The sequence below is a fragment of the Labeo rohita genome, chromosome 10 (assembly GCF_022985175.1).
Source record: "Labeo rohita strain BAU-BD-2019 chromosome 10, IGBB_LRoh.1.0, whole genome shotgun sequence".
Lineage (NCBI taxonomy): Eukaryota > Metazoa > Chordata > Actinopteri > Cypriniformes > Cyprinidae > Labeo > Labeo rohita.
Genome location: NC_066878.1, coordinates 9,626,122 through 9,647,498, shown reverse-complemented (window position 1 = coordinate 9,647,498; position 21,377 = coordinate 9,626,122). Strand labels below are relative to the sequence as shown.

The 21,377-nt window shown below is 34.6% G+C and overlaps 1 protein-coding gene and 1 long non-coding RNA gene across 2 annotated transcripts in view; one reads left to right on the top strand and one right to left on the bottom strand.

The window, feature by feature from the left end:
- Positions 1–21,377, top strand: part of LOC127172494 (uncharacterized) — a 171,160-nt gene that overhangs the window by 115,252 nt on the left and 34,531 nt on the right. The window lies entirely within an intron of this gene.
- Positions 10,469–20,942, bottom strand: LOC127172493 (solute carrier family 46 member 3). The gene is made up of 6 exons (XM_051121786.1): positions 20,810–20,942; positions 20,378–20,581; positions 14,865–15,729; positions 13,186–13,269; positions 12,488–12,644; positions 10,469–11,682 (listed from the first exon to the last, which is right to left on the bottom strand). Exons 2-6 carry the CDS (start codon positions 20,561–20,563, stop codon positions 11,586–11,588), a joined length of 1,389 nt encoding a protein of 462 aa, XP_050977743.1. The 5' UTR covers positions 20,564–20,581; positions 20,810–20,942; the 3' UTR covers positions 10,469–11,585.

Sequence of the window (21,377 nt, the reverse complement as noted above, 5' to 3'; positions counted from 1 at the left end):
CATTTAACATTAGAATCATTTTGCAATGATTTCGAAACGAAGCGTTCAAAGCAGTTCTGAGCTTAAGGTTGGTAAACCCCTCCCTTCCCTAAGCTTACTCTGCTCTGATTGGTCACCTTTATGCTAATGCTGGGTAATGTATTACCCAGTGATGTATATCAGTAACAGGCAGATTTTAAAGACTTTTTAACATCAAATGCTCGCCTTGTCTTGCTCTCCCCCTGAACTCTGTGTATTCTGGCTCAAGACAGTTAGGGTATGTCGAAAAACTCCAAATGTATTTTCTCCCTCAACTTCAAAAATCATTTCAAAATCATCCTACATCACTACAGAAGTACTGACCCAGTCTTTGCAAAGTGAACATGCAAAGAAAATCAAACACCCTTAACAAAAAAGGTAAAATAGTGATACAGGACGATTTTGAAATTGAGGGAGAAAATACGATCAGAGTTTTTCGACATACCCTAACTGTCTTGAGGCAGAATACACAGAGTTCGGGGAGACAATAAAAAGTATATACATTGCATTATTTTTATGAAAATAACCGATCGTTTAGCTAGATAAGACCCTTCTTCTTCGGCTGGGATCGTTTACAACCGCATTTGGGATCGTTTGAAGCTGCATTTAAACTGCATTTTGGAAGTTCAAACTCGGGGCACCACACCAGTCCATTATATGGAGAAAAATGAAATATTTTCCCCAAAAACCATAATTTCTTCACGACTGAAGAAAGAAAGACATGAACATCTTGGATGACAAGGGGGTGAGTACATTATCTGTAAATTGTTGTTCTGGAAGAGGACTTCTCCTTTAAGTTGATGCTTTCTTCAGTCACAAAGAAGTTATGTTTTTTGAGGAAAACATTTCAGGATTTCTCTCCATATTGTAGTATTCTGGTGCCTCAGAGTTTGAACTTCCAAAATCCAGTTTAAATGCAGCTTCAAAGGGTTCTACATAATGCCAGCCAAGTAAGAAGTGTCTTATCCAGCAAAACAATTGGATATTTTCTAAAATAAAAAAATAAAAAAATAAAAAATTGACAATTTATAAACTTTTGAACCTCAGATGCTCATCTTGTCTAGCTCTGTGTGAGCTCTGTGTATTTCGGTTCAAGACAGTTAGGGCAGGTTGAAAAGGTCCCATTTCAATTTTTCCTCCAACTTTAAAATCATCCTACGTCGCTGCAGAAGTATCATCCCAGTGTTTACAAAGAGAACGTGCAAATAAGATCAAACATCCTTTAAAAAAAAGCGATATAAGACGATTTTGAAGTTGGATGAGAAAAGAACTGTCTTGAACCGGAATACACAGAGTTCACGCTGAGCTAGACAAGATGAGCATTTGAGGTTAAAAACTAAATAAATTGTAATTTTTATTTAGAAAATAACATTTTTTCACTAGATAAGACCCTTCTTCCTTGACTGGGATTGTTTAGAGCCCTTTGAAGCTGGATTTAAACTACATTTTGGAAGTTCAAACTCGCAGGCACCATAGAAGTCCACTATATGGAGAGAAATCCTGAAATGTTTTCCTCAAAAAACACAATTTCTTTACAACTGAAGAAAGACATGATCTTGGATGACAAGGGGGTGAGTAAATGATGTGTACATTTTTGTTCTGGAACTGAACTTCTCCTTTAACAACTTAGCAGACTATTTACATTGAAGGAACACTGCAAAAAATATATTTTTTAAAAACCCATATGACCTGCTCTTTAACAATGTTCTTACTACCTTTCTGGGCCTTAAACGTGTCAGTTGCACTGCTATCTATGCAGGGTCAGAAAGCTCTCAGATTTAGTCAAAAATATCTATTGAAGATCAACGACATGAGGTTGTAATTAATGACAGAATTTTTATTTTTGGGTGAACTATCCCTTACCGACTGACATAAAGTTGCTTTTTAAATCCAACTGGACATTTGCATAGGAAAACCGCAGATGCTTTTAATGCTCACATGACCTGAGGATTGTACTGCAGTCCCCTGCTGCTACAGTTAACCAGAAATCAATAGACAATGAAATGGCTTGCAGCCGAGCATAAATTGAACTGTGCGGACGCAGCAGGTAATCACGGCACGTAGCACGCTAACATGAAGGCTCCTACACACAAAGACAGGACAAGAATTAAATATTTATTGATTGACACACTAACCTTTTCATGACTGTTGTGCATGAAGACGATGCTGTGAATCATAATATTTCAGATCTAAGTGCATATAATCTGCACTGCAGAGTAGATTAGCTTCATTGAGTGTCATTGATTTCTAATTATAAAGACTGTGCTTTTCCATCCCATGATTCAAATTTTAAATTTATATCTTCCTGTACAGCACATAAAAATCATTTCATCACTCCCCTATAAATATAAACCACATCTAAGGCATCATTAAAGTAATGCTTTCGAAACACGAAAGGTTTCCTTGGATAGATTCCTTCTCCACGCTATAAAAAGACTAGATCGGCAGTACAATGTTGCCTGTCAGAGGAGATGAAGCAGCTGTGTCTGGACTGACCTGAGCTCCATATGAGACTCACTCCTCCTGGGGCAGAATGGCAGAGGTGGACTGGCCTTGAGATGCCTCGGATTGGGTTCGAGTGGAAGAGACAGACGGGCCTATGGAGGAACAGGCCTGTGGTTTGAAATGGAGTGTTCTGATCTATATTTGAGATTGAAAATAAATAGCCTGTCAATTTGTAACAGCAATGTGGTTAGAAGGAGATGGGAGACAGAAGGAAGGAACAGGACCCTCCACATATCCTGGCAATGTGATATGGTGTTGGCTTTTATGGTGAGCTTCCTGGCATCGAAACATGAGCTGCATAAATAAAATAAGGGCGAAATGGTTAGGTTTAAGGGGTAGTTTATCCAAAAATGGAAATTTTCTCATTATTTAATATTTACCCTTAGGTCGGGTATGACTTTCTTTCTTCCATGAACACAAAAGAGGAAATAATGATGTAAGGTCGGTAGATTTATTTTATTTTATTTTATTTTAAACATTTATATGTTTTTGAAAGTCACAAAATACAGTAAAACACAGCGAATATTCTCTGTGTATTCTGGCTCAAGACAATTAGGGTCTTGTCGAAAAACTCCAATCGTATTTTCTCCCTCAACTTTAAAAATCATTTCAAATCATCCTACATCACTGCAGAAGTACCGACACAGTCTTTGCAAAGTGAACATGCAAAGAAGATCAAATGCCCTTAACAAAAAAGGTAAAACAGCGATATAGGACAATTTTGAAGTTGAAGCAGAACATGAGATGGGAATTTTTCGACATACCCTAACTGTCATGCGCCAGAAAAAAACAGTTCAGACAAAGTGAGACAAGATGAGCGTTTGACATTAAAAGGTATATAAATTGTTTTATTTTTATGAAAATAACCAATCGTTTCGCTGGATAAGACCCTTCTTCCTCGGCTGTGATAGTTTTCAACCACATTTGGGATCATTTGCAGCTGCATTTAAACTGCATTTTGGAAGTTTAAAATCAGGACACCACAGCAGTCACACAGTCTTCATGGCTGAAGAAAGAAAGACATGAACATCTTGGATGACAAGGGGTGAGTAAATTATATGTCAATTTTTGTTCTGGAAGTGGACTTCTCCTTTAAGAAAGAGAAAGTGCTAGCTACAATCTATGTATAGTGAAAACACACAATTACACAATTATTAGACAGACGTAGTATTCGTCTGTCTTTGCAGTGATATAGAGAGTTCACTGGCACTGCCTACAGTAAGTGAAGCTCATGCTCCAACAGAGAAAAGCTGCAGGGCACTGAAACTCTGTAATTATGGGTGAGGCACAAAGCGTCAGCTAAATACAAACAAGCCTGTAAGAAATTACATGGGGAGAGCAAACTGTACACAGTGACAGGCGAACTAAAACACAAAGGTTTGACCTTTCAAGGGAAACAAAGGAAAAAATTACTCTAAAAAAGATGATGCAAAACCAATAGCAGCAATGCCAGTGCTTTTGAGGTCCAACATGAAGAAAACTGTTTAGAAAATAAATTTTTCATGATTAGTTTACTTATTAATTTATATGAATTAGCTCACCCAAAAATGAAAATTCTGTCATTAATTACTCACCCATTCCAAACCTGTAAGACCCAGCAATGTAACTGAAACATTCAAGGGCTAGAAAGGTAGTAAGCACATCGTTAAAATAGTCCATGTGGTTCAACCTTAGTTTTATAAAGCTATACTTTTTGGATGCAAAGAAATTAAAAAAATAATGACTATATTCACCACATGCATATGTGGTATTCTTGTGAACGTGTGTCGAAGACTGACATGGAAAAGAAGAAATTGTTGAATAAAGTTATTATTTTTGTTTCTTGGTACGTGGTAGTTGCGTTGCTGTCTATGCAGGGTCAGAAAGGTCTCGAATCTCATCAAAAATATCTTAATTTGTGTTCCGAAGATGAACGAAGGTCGGAATGAAACGAGGGTGAGTAATTAATGCCAGAATTTTCTGTTTGGTTGAACTATCCCTTTAAATCTGGTCAACACTGTCAATGCTAATCTACAGGATAATCTGAATAATTTAAACATTTACAACATAAATATTACATTACCAATCAAAAGTTTTTGAACAGTAAGATTTTTAATGCTTTTTTCACTTATTTGAGCCAAACTATAGCAAAAATAGTAACATTTTGAAATACTTTTGCTATTTAAAAGAAGTGTTTTCTATTTGAATATATTTTAAAATGTAATTTATTTCTGTGATTTCAAAGCTGATTTTTTAGCATCATTACTCTAGTCACATGATCCTTCAGGAATCTAATATACTGATTATCTGCTCAAAAACATTTATTATTATTATTATGTTGAAAAAAGCTGAGTGTAATTTTTCCAGGTTTCTTTGATGAATAGAAAGTTCTAAAGAACAGCATTTATCTGAATTAGAAATCTTTTGTAACATTATAAATATCTTTATCATCAGTTTTGATCAATTTAAAAAGTCCTTGCTAAATAATAAAGCAAAAATGCTGATCTTTGGATCTTTCTATTCATCAAAGAATCCTGAAAAAAAGTACTCAGCTGTTTTAAACATTGGTAGTAATAATAAATCTTTCTTGAACAGCAAATATTAGCATATTAGAATGATTTCTGAAGGATCATGTGACACTGACGACTGGAGTAATGATGCTGAAAATGTGCTTTGATCACAGGAATAAATTATGTTTTAAAACATATTAAATTAGAAAGCAGTTATTTTAAATAGTAAAAATATTTCACAATGTTACTGTTTTTAGTGTATTTTGGATCAAATAAATGCAGGCTTGTTGAGCAGAAAAGAATAAATAAATGTACATCAAAATATTAGAATTATTAGTATTTGATACAAAATCTAAAACTATTTTATGCATGTTCAACAGAAAACATAATTTTCATGTCAACAGACACATAATATACGAGAGTACCACAGTATCCAAAATTCATTCTGCTGGCTAACGTTCAAACCGAAGAGGTTTTAAATGCATTCTTCTCATATCGGTCTCTGACAGTGGGGGAGATTTTCATCGTGGATTGTGCTGGCACGCTCTCAGTGTCCCGAGAGACACTCTCCATTACCTGTCCTGGTTCTGATCTAGGTGTTGTGGATGAAGCCAGACAATGGCAGGATTTGAATCTTAATAATAAAATACTGTAAACAGGCTACAGCAGTTATCTAGTCATTATTCAGGATATGAATTTACACTTAATCCTTTTGGCCAGCAGAGCATGTGAAGTGTTTAAGATAGTCACGGCTGCCAGAATCCGACAGCCCACAGACTATTAGCTCCACGCACGCACCACACTACAAAATCAGCCTGTCTTCTCATTGTTATTCGACTTTTTCTTCTACTTAAAGGAATAGTTCAGTTAAAAATGTAAATTCTGTCACTGATTGCTCACCCTCATGTCATTCCAAACCTGTAAAACCTTCATTCATCTGTTTAGAACACAAATTAAGATCATTTTGATGAAATCCCAAGAACTTTCTGACCCTCCAGACAGCGACACAACTGACATGTTCAAGGCCCAGAAAGGTAGTAATGACATTGTTCAAATAGTCCATGTGACATCAGTGGCTCAACGTTAATTTTATGAAGCTATGAAAATAACAAAAATAATAACTTTATTTAACCATTTCTTCTCTCATTTCTAAAGACGTATCCTATTCCAGTGACAGCTGCTGGCATTAAAGGAGAAGTCCACTTCCAGAACAAAAATTTACAGATAATGTACTCACCCCCTTGTCATCCAAGATGTTCATGTCTTTTTTCTTCCGTCATAAAGAAATTGTGTTTTTTGAGGAAAACATTTCAGTATTTTTCTCCATATAGTGGACTGCTATGGTGCCCCGAGTCTGAACTTCCAAAATGCAGTTTAAATGCGGCTTCAAACAATCCCAAATGCGGTTGTAAATGATCCCAGCTAAGGAAGAAGGGTCTTATATAGCGAAACGATGAGTTATTTTCATAAAAATAATACAGTTTATATACTTTTTAATGTCAAACGCTCGTCTTGCTCTGCCTGAACTCCGGTTTATGACAGTTAGGGTATGTCGAAAAACTCCCATCTCATGTTCTCCCTCAACTTCAAAATCGCCCTATATCGCTGTTTTACCTTTTTTATTAAGGGTGTTTGATCTTTGCATGCTCACTTTGCAAAGACTGGGTCGGTACTGTAGCGATGTAGGATGATTTTTAAATAATTTTTGAAGTTGAGGGAGAAAATACGATTGGAGTTTTTCAACATACCCTAACTGTCTTGAAACAGAATACAGTTCAGGCAGAGCAAGACAAGACAGGCATCTGAAATTAAAAGGTTTTTAAATTGTATTTTTTTAAATAAAAAATAACCGATCGTTTCGCTAGATAAGACATTACATTATATATGTGTGTGTGACCCTGGACCACAAAACCAGTCTTAAGTCGCTGGGGTATCTTTGTAGCAATAGCCAAAAATACACTGTATAGGTCAAAATTATTGATTTTTCTTTTACGCCAAAAATCATTAGGAAATTAAGTAAAGATCATATTTCATGAAGATATTTAGTAAAATTCCTACTGTAAATATATCAAAACTTAATTTTTGATTAGTAATATGCATTAGTAAGAGCTTCATTTGGACAAATTTAAAGGTGATTTTCTCAGTATTTTGATTTTTTTGCACCCTCTGATTCCATTTATTCAAATAATCTTATCTCGGCTAAATATTGTCCCATCTTAACAAACCATACATCAATGAAAAGCTTGTTTATTCAGCTTTCAGGTGATGTATAAAGCTCAATTTCGAAAAATTGACCCTTATGACTAGTTTTGTGGTCCAGGGTGACATATATATATATATATATATATATATATATATACTCCGGTTTTGGTCAAACTAATATGTAATATATAACTAATATATTAGTTTGGCCAAAAAAACATTAGGCTACTCACTGTCATGTCATTCCAAACCTGTATATTTAATATTTTGAAGAATGTTGGTAATCTCACGAAGGAGTATCTCTTTTTAAGTTCCACAGATGAAAGAACGTCTCAACATTCTAGAATGACATGAGGTTGAGTAGGCAAATAATAGAATTTTTCAAGTTTCTATCCACCTTTTTCTTTAAGTAAGAGTGGGCGCGGCCATTTGTAAACTTTATGCGTGTGGCTTCCGGTCTCATCCACCTCTATCTATTTTTAGCTGGACAAAACAGCTCGTTTTGCTGTTTAATATTGCAAATTGGTGTATCTTGCCGTTTTATTTCAATGTATTATCTTAATTATGATAATACATTGAAGTGGTTTGTAGCGCAAACAGTTTTACCGTCGTACTGCACGCTGTTATTCTTCTCGTTATTTCCTTATAGCGGATAAGGACGGAAGTCTCACCACAGGCTTACTTCCGCGCTGAGGAAAAAGCGTGGCTATGAACTATCCCTTTAAGTTATTGTTTGCAAACAAGGTTCGCATTACCTTATATGACACGAGCTATTCAGCATGTGGCTGTAACCCCCGATGTGGGGCGTGGGCCTCCAGAAACATCTGTGTCCAACAAGCCCCAGATGTGTCCGTTGAGAAAAGGGTCCAACTGTTTGTTAGAAGCATGGATGCGTTTCATCCCTGGGTGGCGTGTGGGTGCGAGTGTTATCTGGCTTAGCCAACCACAAACGGTTCAGGGGGCTGTGAATCAGGCATGTGTGTGTGCCTATGCATCTGAATAAAGATGAAATAAAACAGAATGTGTCTGTATACGAGGGGGTGGGAGGGCATGGAAAGAGGAGACAGCAAAAAGACAGAAATGCATAGATTAAAAGAGAGAAATGAGAGAGGGAGATAAACTGAGGGTGTGGGGGAGACGGCAGTCTGTGGTGAGGTAGATCATGTGGAGTCAGCGGTGCTGAGCCTCAGTTTGGAAACCAGAGAAGCCCACCGCCCCTCCACTTCAGATTTATCATACTTTCACTCGGCAGACACTGTGACTGCAGAATTACGAAGAGCTGCAGATCACTGAACTCTCATCACGCCAAAATCCGGTGGGTAGATGGGGGAGGTTTGAAAAATCAAGTCCACAGGGAGGTGTGACAGGACAGACGTCAGTGGATTTCTACATGAATACACGATAGCGCTATTTTTCTTTGGGGGGCTCTTAATTTCCATTGTGTATTCACACAGTTATTTTTCTCAGAATGAATGTATTGCATCATACGTTCCACTTTTGCTTTCTAGAAAGAAAATTGTTTCTAAACTTTAAAGTTGCATTGTACTACAAGTGTGTTTACGTCTGTTAAAACATACACAAATATATCACAAATGTATGTAAAGTTCTTCACTTGCATTGAAAAAAAGTTTTAAAATGACCTAAAACGATAGACCAATAAACTTTAAAACAGTGCCAAGACTTACCTGCCATATTTATATGCGTGTCTATACTGCCACCTTCAGGCCACAATGATAAAGCGCACAGTGTAAAATAATCTCTACAAACATTTATCTACCACATCACGTTAAATCGGAGTCACAGAGTTATTTATTCAATTCATATTTATTCATTTAGCAGACGCTAACATAGCAACAGCATTTGGAGCTGATTATTATTATTTAAAATAATAATAATGATTTCTAGAACCTGAACATTTCCAAGCATGTAAAGCACAATTTACAGTTGAAATCAAAAGTTTAAATGCACCTTGCAGAAACTGCAAAATGTTAATTATTTTACCAAAATAAGAGGGATCATAATATGCATGTTATTTTTTATTTAGTACCTAAATGAGATATTTCACATACAAAAAACATTGACGTATAGTCAGAGAAAGTAATAGTTGAATTTATAAAAATGACCCCATTCGAAAGTTTCTTAATACTGTTGTTACCTGAATGATCCACAGCTGTGTTTTTTTTTTTTTTTTTTTTTTTTTTTTTTTTTTTGTTTATGAGTCCCTTGTTTGTCCTGAACAGTTAAACTGCCTGCTGTTCTTCAGAAAAATCATTCAGGTCCCACAAATTCTTTGGTTTTTCAGCATTTTGTGTATTTGAACCCTTTCCAAAAATGTGATTTTTATGATTTTGAGATCCATCTTTTCACACTGAGGACAACTTAGGGACGCTCAGTTCCAACACACATGCATAAACTCTCACTGATGCTTCAAGAAGGAAACACGATGCGTTAAGAGCCAGGGGGTGAAAACTTTTTGAATTTTAAGATCAGGGTCAATGCATAGTTTTTCCATCTGGAGCATCAGTGAACGTTTGAACCTTCTGTGATAGTTGCATATGAGTCCCTCAGTTGTCCTCAGTGTGAAATGAAGGATCTCAAGATCATACAGTCATTGTTGGAAAGGGTTCAAATACAGAAAAATGCTGAAAAAACAAAGTTGTGGAACCTGAATGACTTTTCTAAAGAAGAACGGTTTAACTTCAGGACAAACAAGGGACTCATGAACAACTATCACTAAAAAAAAACATTCAGGTAACAACACAGTATTAAGAATCAAGCGTATATAAACTTTTGAACGGGGTCATTTTTATAAATTCAACTATTATTTTCTCTTGTGGACTACATGTAAACATCTTTTATGTGAAATATCTTATATACAGTACTGTGCAAAAGTCTTAGGCCACTAGTATTTTCATCAGCTAAAAAATGGTTTAAAGTCGGTCTTTTGCTGTAGTGTGTCAGTAGGAAATATCAGTTTACATTCAGTTTACATTCAAACAGAATGTTTGGAAATGTAAACCGATATTTTTTACTGACACACTACAGCAAAAGATAGTAATAACTTACTTTAGACCATTTTTTAGCTTGTGAAAATACTAGTGGCCTAAAACTTTTGCACAGTTCTGTATAACATGCATTTTGTATGATCCCTCTTATTTTGGTAAAATAATTAACATTTAGCAGATTCTGCAAGGTGGATGTAAACTTTTGACCTTAACTGTATATACACATCAGTAGGTTTTACAGGCTGTAAATCCTTCATATTATTTAATTTCATAAAATAAACTTCATATATTCATACACAAAACATCACAACTGCACACAAATGACCAAATTAGTTGGGTTTATGCATGTTAGTGTGAATGAAAAAGGTGAATTTTTTCTCCAGTGATTCAGTATGCATTCCTATTGAACAATGAAGTTTGTGTGTAGGAAAACAAGTACGGGCAGATTTGTACAAATATCAGCTGGCTGATCTGCCCAACCCTCCAAAATCACCTTTTCACTGCTAAGCCTCCAAACAAAGTAAACTAATCTACAACAACTTGTGTCTTGACATTTTGACATTTTTGTCAAGCTTAGAATGTATATGAAAACAATTACATCACACAGGACATACTGTCAATGGCAGGTCAGAGCTTATTGGCTGAACTGCTCAGTGCAACTATGAGACTAATGAAAACCTGCCACACTTAGAAAAGCATGGCTAACTTTAAGACACCATAAAGATGCATCCAAAATCATATTCCTAAATCTACTGTAAATGTTGGTCTAAACAAAACAAGAATGTATTGCACATCAGCCCAAACTTTAGACTTGTAAGACAGCAATGTACTGATATTCCTCAAACATTCAATCTCTATGTATTAAACTTCTGCTATTACTTCAGTACGTACAATGAATTCATTCAGTTTTAATTCTAAACCTATTCAAAGCATGATTTTTGATACTTAATATCATTGTTATATTTGCATATTGAATTGTGATTATTCTTGTCTTTTATACATAGCCTTCATATTAACTACATATTGATTCTTGTTTGAGGACAACACAGAATCAAAGCCTAACTTACACTCATCTCAGACTGTTACTGTTTTGTTACTGCCTTGCGAGTAACTGGTATTTCCTAAGGGATATGTAACTTTAGTTTTTGCTGAAATTATTGTCATTATTATTTTCAAAAATTCCACCATCAGCATATACTGCATTTCAGCAAAAAAGGCATATTTCATGGCACTCAAAATACTAAAAATATACTTGAAAAATACTAAAAATATCTGGCTTGAACAGATTACCCACTTATGAGGTATGAGGAAATGTACAAAAAAAACCACACAGTGGAACCATGAGGTATCCAAACTCCCTTTGATTTTAAGCTACAGCTGGGTCGTCTGAGGCTTCAGTCCCGTCTTCTGATAAGAGTGCTTGAGTGTCATTAGAATCCAATGAATAGAAACATTTAAGGATTCTAGAGTGAGACACAAAGTCAGAATGAATCAGCATTCTTAGGCACATACACTATCGTACAACAGATACAGGCAGATGCAAGGGAAAGAGGAAATGTAAGCCTTAGCTGGCATGTAAAAATAAGGAACTATAGCCTATTAATCAGAACAGGCTGCAGTACTATAGCAGTTAAACATTATGAACAAATCCCTTTCTAAGACCTAGAGGTTGCTGCTTTTATAACACTAATAGTATAATACCAATGATTAAATATAAACTTTTTCGAATTTCAACACAAATCTATTTTTCATACTGTACAATATAATGGTATGATGACATTTACTTAGCATTTAAAACTGATTGAATGTAGTTTTTAGTTTTTTTTACCTAAAGCGCTATACAGTCAGCCCTCATTTTAAAGGGATAGTTCACCGAAAAAGAAAAAATTCTGTCATTAATTACTCCCTCATGTCGTTCCAAAGCTTCGTTTATCTTCGAAACACAAATTAAGATATTTTTTGATGAAATCCGAGAGCTTTCTGACCCTGCATAGACAACAATGTAACTACACGTTTAAGGCTCAGAAATGTAGTAAGAGCATTGTTAAAATAGTCCATGTGACATCAGTGGTTCAACCTTAATTCTTGAACGTGCAGATGTGTTGCCGTTTATGCAGGGTCAGAATGCTCTTGCATTTTATCAAACTTAGCTTAATATCTTAGATGAACGAAGATCTTACGGTTTGGAATGACATGAGGGTGAGTATTTAATGACAGAATTTTCATTTTAAGGATCAATAACTGGTTATGTTTCAGTGCAACTCTTACCCTAATAGACTTATGGGTATGATACAGAGTCCAGAACCCAATAGGAAGATGAAGCCAGGACACCATGCCACAGTGGCTGCATAGATTCTGCTAAAAACGGCAGAGGACCCGTTAGTGCTCAGGTTTTCCATAAAGGCCACACAGGCAAAGAGTGCTCCTGAGAAAACATAAAGGGCAAACAAAGCAAAGTTTGATATGAATGTCTACATACATACAGGATGAAAGTGCAAACAAATAATTAAAAACTGCATTCACGTAAGGATCCTTAAAGGGACAGTTTATCAGAAAAATTAAAATTCTGTCATTAATTGCTCACATTCATGTTGTTCCAAACCTGTAAGACATTCGTTCATCTTCAGAACACAAATTAAGATATTTATGACCCTGCATAGACAGCAATGTAACTGACACGTTTAAGACCCAGAAAGGTAGTAAGAACATCATTAAAATAGCCCATGTGACATTAGTGGTTCAACCGTAATTTTATGATGATTTTAAAATGAACGAAAGTCTGACAGGTTTGGAATGACATGAGGGTGAGTAATTTTCCTTTTTGGGTGTACTATCCCTTTAAATGAAACCCTTTTTGAAATCCCTTTCTTCAAACACACTTTTGAGCAAACAAGAGCCCTTATGACCGACATGTTGCTGAATAAAGAGTTTTGCTCTGGAACTGTGATTTTCAGAGAGTCACTCACCCTGCTCAGACTTTGAGACGACCTTTGACATCATCGAACGCAGGACAGGGAATGGCATGATGGCAAACATAGCAGGAATCCTCACTGTAAGCAAAAGCAAACACATCAATACTCACATTAACTAAACAAACAAGACATGGAAAATTATATACTTTTTCACCTATTTTAGATGCCTATAAATTTATAGCTCACAGTGAGTTTTATATGATATATGATATAACTAATATATGAGGTTAGCTAACAAAAAAAGGTGGGGTTTAACATATACAGATTGATGATAATATGTGATAATGACATTCATTAACACTTCAGTATTCAGTGTTCAGTTATCAAAGAAGTTAATTAAGCAAACTTTATCAATATATTACTGTACACATAATGTGTGATAAGATATGTGAGGTTGCTGTACCCAGAAACAGCTGCTGTTTGCACTTAATTCATTTAAGTAATCTTCATCATAAAATGACATATGTAATACACCATATATACAACTTTCAACAGATGATAAGAGCAAATTTGAGCTGTGAGAAGACAAACATCGACAATTTATGACTTTAAGTGTCTTATAAATATTGTAATTCTGTGATCTATTAATTGTTGAATGTTTAATCTTTCTTCTCCTTAATTCTTGGTGCTAAAAACAAACAAAAAAAAATATTATAATAAAAATACTAAACAAAGATTACTTAACAAAATTGCCAACCTAACAAAAATTGCTCACTGATGCTCCAGAAGAAAAAACCATGCATTAAGAGGTGGGGGGTGAAAACTTTTTGAATTTGAAGATCAGGGTCAATTTAACTTATTTTATCTTCTGGGAAACATGTAAGTATCTTCTGTAGCCTCTGAAGTGCAGTACTAAATGAAAAAATATAATATTTAAGCAAAATAAGAAAAATGTACACATCTCCATTCTGTTCAAAAGTTTTCAACCCCCGGCTCTTAATGCATCGTGTTTCCTTCTGGAGCATCAGTGAGCGTTTGAACCTTCTTTAATAGTTGCATATGAGTCCCTCAGTTGTCCTCAATGTGAAAAGATACAGCAGTTGTTGGAAAGGGTTCAAATGCACAAAAATGCTGGAAAACCAAAGAATTTGTGGGACCTGAAGTGGACAGTGGGCAGTTTAACTGTTCAGGACAAACATAGGTCTCATGAACAACTATCACTAAACAAAACAAACAAAAAAAAAAACACAGCTGTGGATCATTTAGGTAACAACACAGTATTAAGAATCAAGGGGATGTAAACTTTTGAATGGGGTCATTTTTATAAATTCAACTATTATTTTCTCTTGTGGACTATATGTAAGCATCTTTTATGTCAAATCTCTTATTTAAGTCAGTACTAAATAAACAATAACATGCATTTTGTTGCATGTTCCCCCTTATTTTGGTCAAAAATTAACATTTTGCAGATTCTGAAAAGGGGATGTAAACTTAACTGTAACTTACAGGTAACTTAACACAGCTTAGCTGTAAGCTGTGTGTCAGAATTTGTTAAGACACAAAAATAAACAAGCTTATTGCATTTGTAATGTTGTAATGTTTTTTCTGTCATGTATGACTATTGTACATCTAGATTCAAACATATTATTCTAACAGTTGTATTCAAAAAATACAGTAATATATGAAAATGATTTTGCTAAAATGATTTTTGGACTGTGTATGTTCACGCTTACCGAGGAACATCATGAGCGTGGTCTTCGCGAAGGCCGTCATCAACAAGCTTATAAGGACTGACAGCATCCCAATGAAGGCGATGGCAATGTTAGGTAGACAGAGGGAGAATAAATACACACCAATAAAGCTAGTGATAAAGATGGAGGTGCTGACCGCGGCGCCATAGCCGATGAGGATCTCGCTCCAGCACAGCGGTTCATTGAGTTCGTAAAGTGTGATCACTGACAAACCCCCCGTATTAACAAAAGATAAGGAGGAGAAAGTGACAATCAACAGCACAAGAATCCATTTCTTTTGACTAGTGCCTCCTGCAAACAAGTTGTAGATACTACATACAAGTTTCTGCATGGCCCGACAACAACCCACAGTCTCTGACTGCTCAATCACCCTGGTTTCCTTCAGAACGAAGACGGTGTATAGCAAGTTAATTGCGTGAAATATGGCGGCTGTAAAGAAGGGCCAGTTGAACCCGGTTGTATGCAAGAAGTAGCCTGTGGAGATTGACGCCACGCCGGCCAACAAGCCAATCATCATGTCCACCACAGCCATGCGAAGGGTTTTCTGTTTGCCGTCCTCACACAAATCGGCCACATAGGAGAAGCAGCCACCTAGCATGGTGCCGACACCGCCGAACAGGGCACTTACGAAACTGGCGGCAATAAGAAGGTAGAGGTTGAGCTTGAAGAAGGAGACCGCCAGGAATGAAAGCGTGTAGATCAGAGACCCAATGAGGGGCATAATAATAGTAAACTTTCGGCCACGCTGGTCGCTGTAGGCCACCAGGAGGAGGGTCACTATGAGACTGGGGATCATGGAGGACAAATCACTGTACATGGAGAACAGAGACGCTGCTTTCTGCACCTCCTGAAAAAAAAAAAAGAGTAAAATAAATGAAACAGATGTGCATACAAAACTGTTGCTGCATATGTATCTAATGACGTCAGTTGCAATTCTTGGTCCAAATGAGAAAAGCTATAAAAAGAAAAAAAAGAAAGAGGAAATGAAACACAGATGTGTTTCCTTAAGTATCAAATGACCAAAACTACACTACTACGGACTGCTCTTTAAAGAAACAACAGGTGTATCTCAATTACACACTACCAGTCAAAAGTATTTGAACTGTAAGATTTTTAATGTTTTTTCAATGTTAAAGAATTCTCTTCTGCTCACCAAGCCTGCATTTATTTGATCCAAAGTACAGCAAAAGCACTGAAATATTTTTACCATTTAAAAAAGCTGCTTTCTATTTGAATATATTTTAAATTGTAATTTATTCCTGTGATCAAAACTGAATTTTCAGCATCATTACTCCAGTCTTCAGTGTCACATGAATCTTCAGAAATCATTCTTATATGATAATTTGCTGTTCAAGAAACATTTATTATTATTATTATCAATATTTAAAACAGCCGAGTAAATTTTTTCAGGTTTCTTTGATTAATAGAAAGATCCAAAGATCAGCATTTATCTGAAATAAATGCTTTTGTAACATTATACACTGTACCATTCAAAAGCTTGGAGTCAGTATAATTATAGAAATTAATACTTTTATTTAGCAAGGATGCTTTAAATTGATCCAAAGTGATGATAAAGACATTCACAATGTTACGAAAGATTTCTGTTTCAGATAAATGCTGTTCTTCTGAACTTTCTATTGATCAAAGAAACCTAAAAAATTCTACTCAGCTGTTTTCAATATAATAAAAATAATACTAATAATAATAAATGTTTTTTTGAGCAACAAATCAGAATATTAGAATGATTTCTGAGGGATCATGTGATTGGAGTATTGATGCAAAAAATTCATCTTTGAAATCACAGGAATAAATTATTTTTAAAATATATATTCAAACAGAAAATGGTTCTTTTAAATAGTAAAAATATTTCACAATTTTAATGTTTTTGCTGTACTTTGGATCAAATAAATGCAGGCTTGGTGAGCAGAAGAGACTGTTCAAAAACGTTTGACTGTTAGTGTATTTATACCACGGGTGATCAATACTGACGGTATATTATCCCACATTTATTACACATTTACTAAGTAGATCATATAAACAAAGACATGAAATATTGATCTAATGAGTTATACGTTTACTTATTAAATATTTATTTATTTAAATGTTTACTCATTAGTGTTCTTTCTATGCACCAAGACAGAACACCAGCAATTGAAACATGGTTTCCCAGATGAGTGGTGTGTTAAATAGTGTTGCCATAGACTAAAATATATTTTTTAGACATTTTTCTGCTTTCTGAGAAATATACACTGCTGTGTTCAGCAATGGACCAATCAGAATGAAATATTCCAAAGAATTAAATGCACAAATTAACACTACATACATCAATAGAATTTATTTGTTTTGAATTGTTTTTCAATTTATCCTCAGTCCTTTGCCACATTAAAAAAATTTGCAGTTTCATTTCAGTAATCTTCATCATAAAATGACATATGTAATACACCATATATACAAATTTCAACAGATGTTAAGAGCAAATTTGAGCTGTGAGAAGACAAACATCTAAAATTTATGACTTTAGTGTCTTATAAATATTGTAATTCTGTGATCTATTAATTGTTGAATGTTTAATCTTTCTTCTCCTTAATTCTTGGTGCTAAAAACTAAAAAGAAAAAATTATAATAAAAATACTAAACAAAGATTACTTAACAAATTGCCAACCTCTTTACAAAAAAAAAACTAGAAATGCACCAAAAAATGCTCACTGATGCTCCAGAAGGAAAAACCATGCATTAAGAGGCGGGGGGTGAAAACTTTTTGAATTTGAAGATCAGGGTCAATTTAACTTATTTTATCTTCTGGGAAACATGTAAGTATCTTCTGTAGCCTCTGAAGTGCAGTACTAAATGAAAAAATATAATATTTAAGCAAAATAAGAAAAATGTACACATCTCCATTCTGTTCAAAAGTTTTCAACCCCCGGCTCTTAATGCATCGTGTTTCCTTCTGGAGCATCAGTGAGCGTTTGAACCTTCTGTAATAGTTGCATATGAGTCCCTCAGTTGTCCCCAGTGTGAAAAGATACAGTCATTGTCGGAAAGGGTTCAAATGCACAAAAATGCTGGAAAACCAAAGAATTTGTGGGACCTGAAGTGGACAGTGGGCAGTTTAACTGTTCAGGACAAACATAGGTCTCATGAACAACAATAACTAAACAAAAAAATATATATGTAAGCATCTTTTATGTGGAATCTCTTATTTAAGTCAGTACTAAATAAACAATAACATGCATTTTGTATGTCCCCCCTTATTTTGGTCAAAAATTAACATTTTATTAACATTATTACACATTTACTAAGTAGATCATACAAACAAAGACATGAAATATTGATCTAATAAGTTATAAGTTTACTTATTAAATATTTACTTATTTAAATGTTTACTCATTAGTGTTCTTTCTATGCATCAAGACAGAACACCAGCAATGGAAACATGGTTTCCCAGATGAGTGGTGTGTTAAATAGGGTTGCCATAGACTAAAATATTTTTTTAGAATTTTTCTGCTTTCTGAGAAATAATATACCGCTGTGTTCAGCAATGGACCAATCAGAATGAAATATTCCAAAGAATTAAATGCACAAATTAACACTAAATATTTATTTTTGCTTTGAATTATTTTATTTATTTTGAATTATTTTACCTAAATTTATTCTCAGTCCTTTGCCACATTAAAAAATTTATTGTCACAGGATTACAGTTGATAACAACAATAACAAAAGGATAGTAAATTTATTTACTATAAGAAAGATGGCATAAGCATACTTTTCAAGCTTAACATTTCACAAAACATCACATTATGCAGTGATCCTGCATTATTTGCCAGTCATATTAGTTTATTAAATTCATACAGTGAAGACGTGAGGTTTTAGTTTAGTGTATTTGATTATTAAACTTGTTCTATAGCTTGTAATTTGCTTCCTTGTTCTTATTTTAAATAAACAAAAAAAATACAAAAATAACACGTTATTTAAAAGTTGTGTGGGAGAATATGGTAAGACAAAAATAAACCAGCTTTCCGCTTTTTCCTGTTATATACGGCTTATATTCGATACATTTAATGTCATACATGGTAAAAGTGTTAACTTTTAACTCTCAAAATACTGAAAAATACTAAAAATTACCCCACTAAAAATATTTTGATCATTCAAAAATAAACTGAAATTAAAAAAGAAAATAAAGAATCTGTGTTGCCAGATACTACTAGAAAAAATAAACTTCAGCTGGGTCTGACAAAACAAGCCCACAATAAAAGCAGACTAAATAAACCCAAATAGTCAAAATGCATTCTGGAAATAAGCACAAACAACAAAACCTTTAAATACCCATAGTTACATGAATAACACTTTACAATGAGGTGTCATTTTGTTAACATTAGTTCATGTATTAACTAACACGAACAAACAATGAAAATTACATTTATTACGCTATTAATTCAACTTAAAAATAATATATTTATTAACAAAATATTAAAAATACAGCTGTTCATTGTTTCATTGATTCATTTTAGTTCACAGTACATTAGCTAACCTTAACAAACACAACTTGTGAATTTAATAATGACTTACACTGTAAAAAAGTGATACACTATATGCACTCAATAAAACTGTCAACAGATTACAAACAATATTATTAATTAAATTCAAGACATAAGAATGAATTAGAATTAATCAAACTAAATGCTTACAAATTAGCCATTAAAAAGGAGTCAAATAATTCAAATACAAAAATATTGGTTTCATTCTTAAACAATAAAAAACATGAATCTGTGAAAAAGATGACGTCATGTGCATGTGTATTATGTTTTTGAAGGGTGTTTCTTGATCGCCAACTTCTGGCCTGGCATGCATAACAGTATTCATTAGCATAGTACTTTTTTGTTTCCAATGAAACCAATATTTTTATTTAAACTGTACTTAATTTTTTGGTGCAATTTTACTCATTTTTAATAGCTAATTTGTAAGCATCTCATTTTAATTTAATTCTAATTAATTCTTATGTGTTAAATTTAATTAATAATATTGCTTGTAATTTGTTGCCACAATTTTATTGAGTAAATTTAATGTATCACTTTTTACAGTGTCTGAAATTAACATTAACTAAGATTAATAAACGCTGTAGAAGTATTGCTCATTCTTAGCTCATGTTAACTAATGTAGTTAACGAATCTTAACTAATGATATATGAATACCCATAGCTATCTTTGAAGGGGAAAAATCTAAAAAGGCTTAAAAAGTGGACATGACAACACTTATGCGGTTAATGCTAAAATCCCGTGGTTACTCTGCTAGACACCTGTGTGAACTTAGAGAGGAACTGATGCCTGTGTCCACTAAAAATATATTGGGGCCGCTGGGTTAAAAGTAACTGCTAACGAAGGAAGTTAGTTATTAGAAAAACTCTAGCAACGCTTTAACATTTTTTAACTTTGTTTATAGGCAAATATGAACGTGATGTAAATGTGTTTGTGTCATGTGACACACGTAGGCTCACTCACATCTTGCTGTCTGTTGTGGCTGGCGTTTTTGGCGCACTGGGAAGTGTTGTCGGACACGGGGTAAGATGAGTTCGTGATCTCCTGCCACAATCTGCGATACACGTACTGCTGCACAAGGGGGTAAACCATAAAACTGGCAAACGCGTAAATCGCGACGATGGGCTCGATGAAGTACAGTCCCTTCATAGTGTCGAGGAATGTGTGCTGTAATGCCAAGAGGAAAACAGACAATTACATAATTCCATATGATCAGACTAACTGTAGACCTACATAATTAAAAAGCCAATATCAAAATTAAAAACTAGAGATGTTCAGGCAAAACTTGCATCATGACAGCTCAAATAAAACTGTCAAAGTGCTGACCACCTTGGACAGCTACCAGTCTGCATACAGCCCACTGGTACAAACAATGCGAATAGATCGGAGACTTACTTCTTCATTCAAATAAATGCATTAGAAATTCCTCTCCACCGCTGGGACAATTCTGTAATCAATGTGACAGTTAAACAATGTTCTCTGTTTTGTTTATGAAACATGACTGATCTCAACCCCTTATGAAACGCCGGTTTCCTGCCCTTGAGAAGCTGATTGGGCAGGTGAATTTAAGGACTCCATGTCATTGGTTGGTATGGATGCCAATCACCCCAAATGGGGGGCGGGTTGAGTTGTGAAATTGCTGTGGGCATCGCAATAAGATTTAGTACTTAAACAGTCCTTTTGTTGCATCTTTAATTTAAAGGCTATTGAAACAGTTGCGGGTGGAACTAAAATTAATTTAATTTATTAATTTCATAATGTTTTTGCAAGGTAGCTAAATCATTTAAATTACATCTATCTATCTATCTATCTATCTATCTATCTATCTATCTATCTATCTGCAGAATCTTACAATTTATTACAGATTTGTACATTTGTTGTGTTATTACTTAATTCTTTTGATTCTTGCTGTCGGTATGTTTGTGTTCTAGGTCAAATAAATTGTAAACAATAATGGAAAACA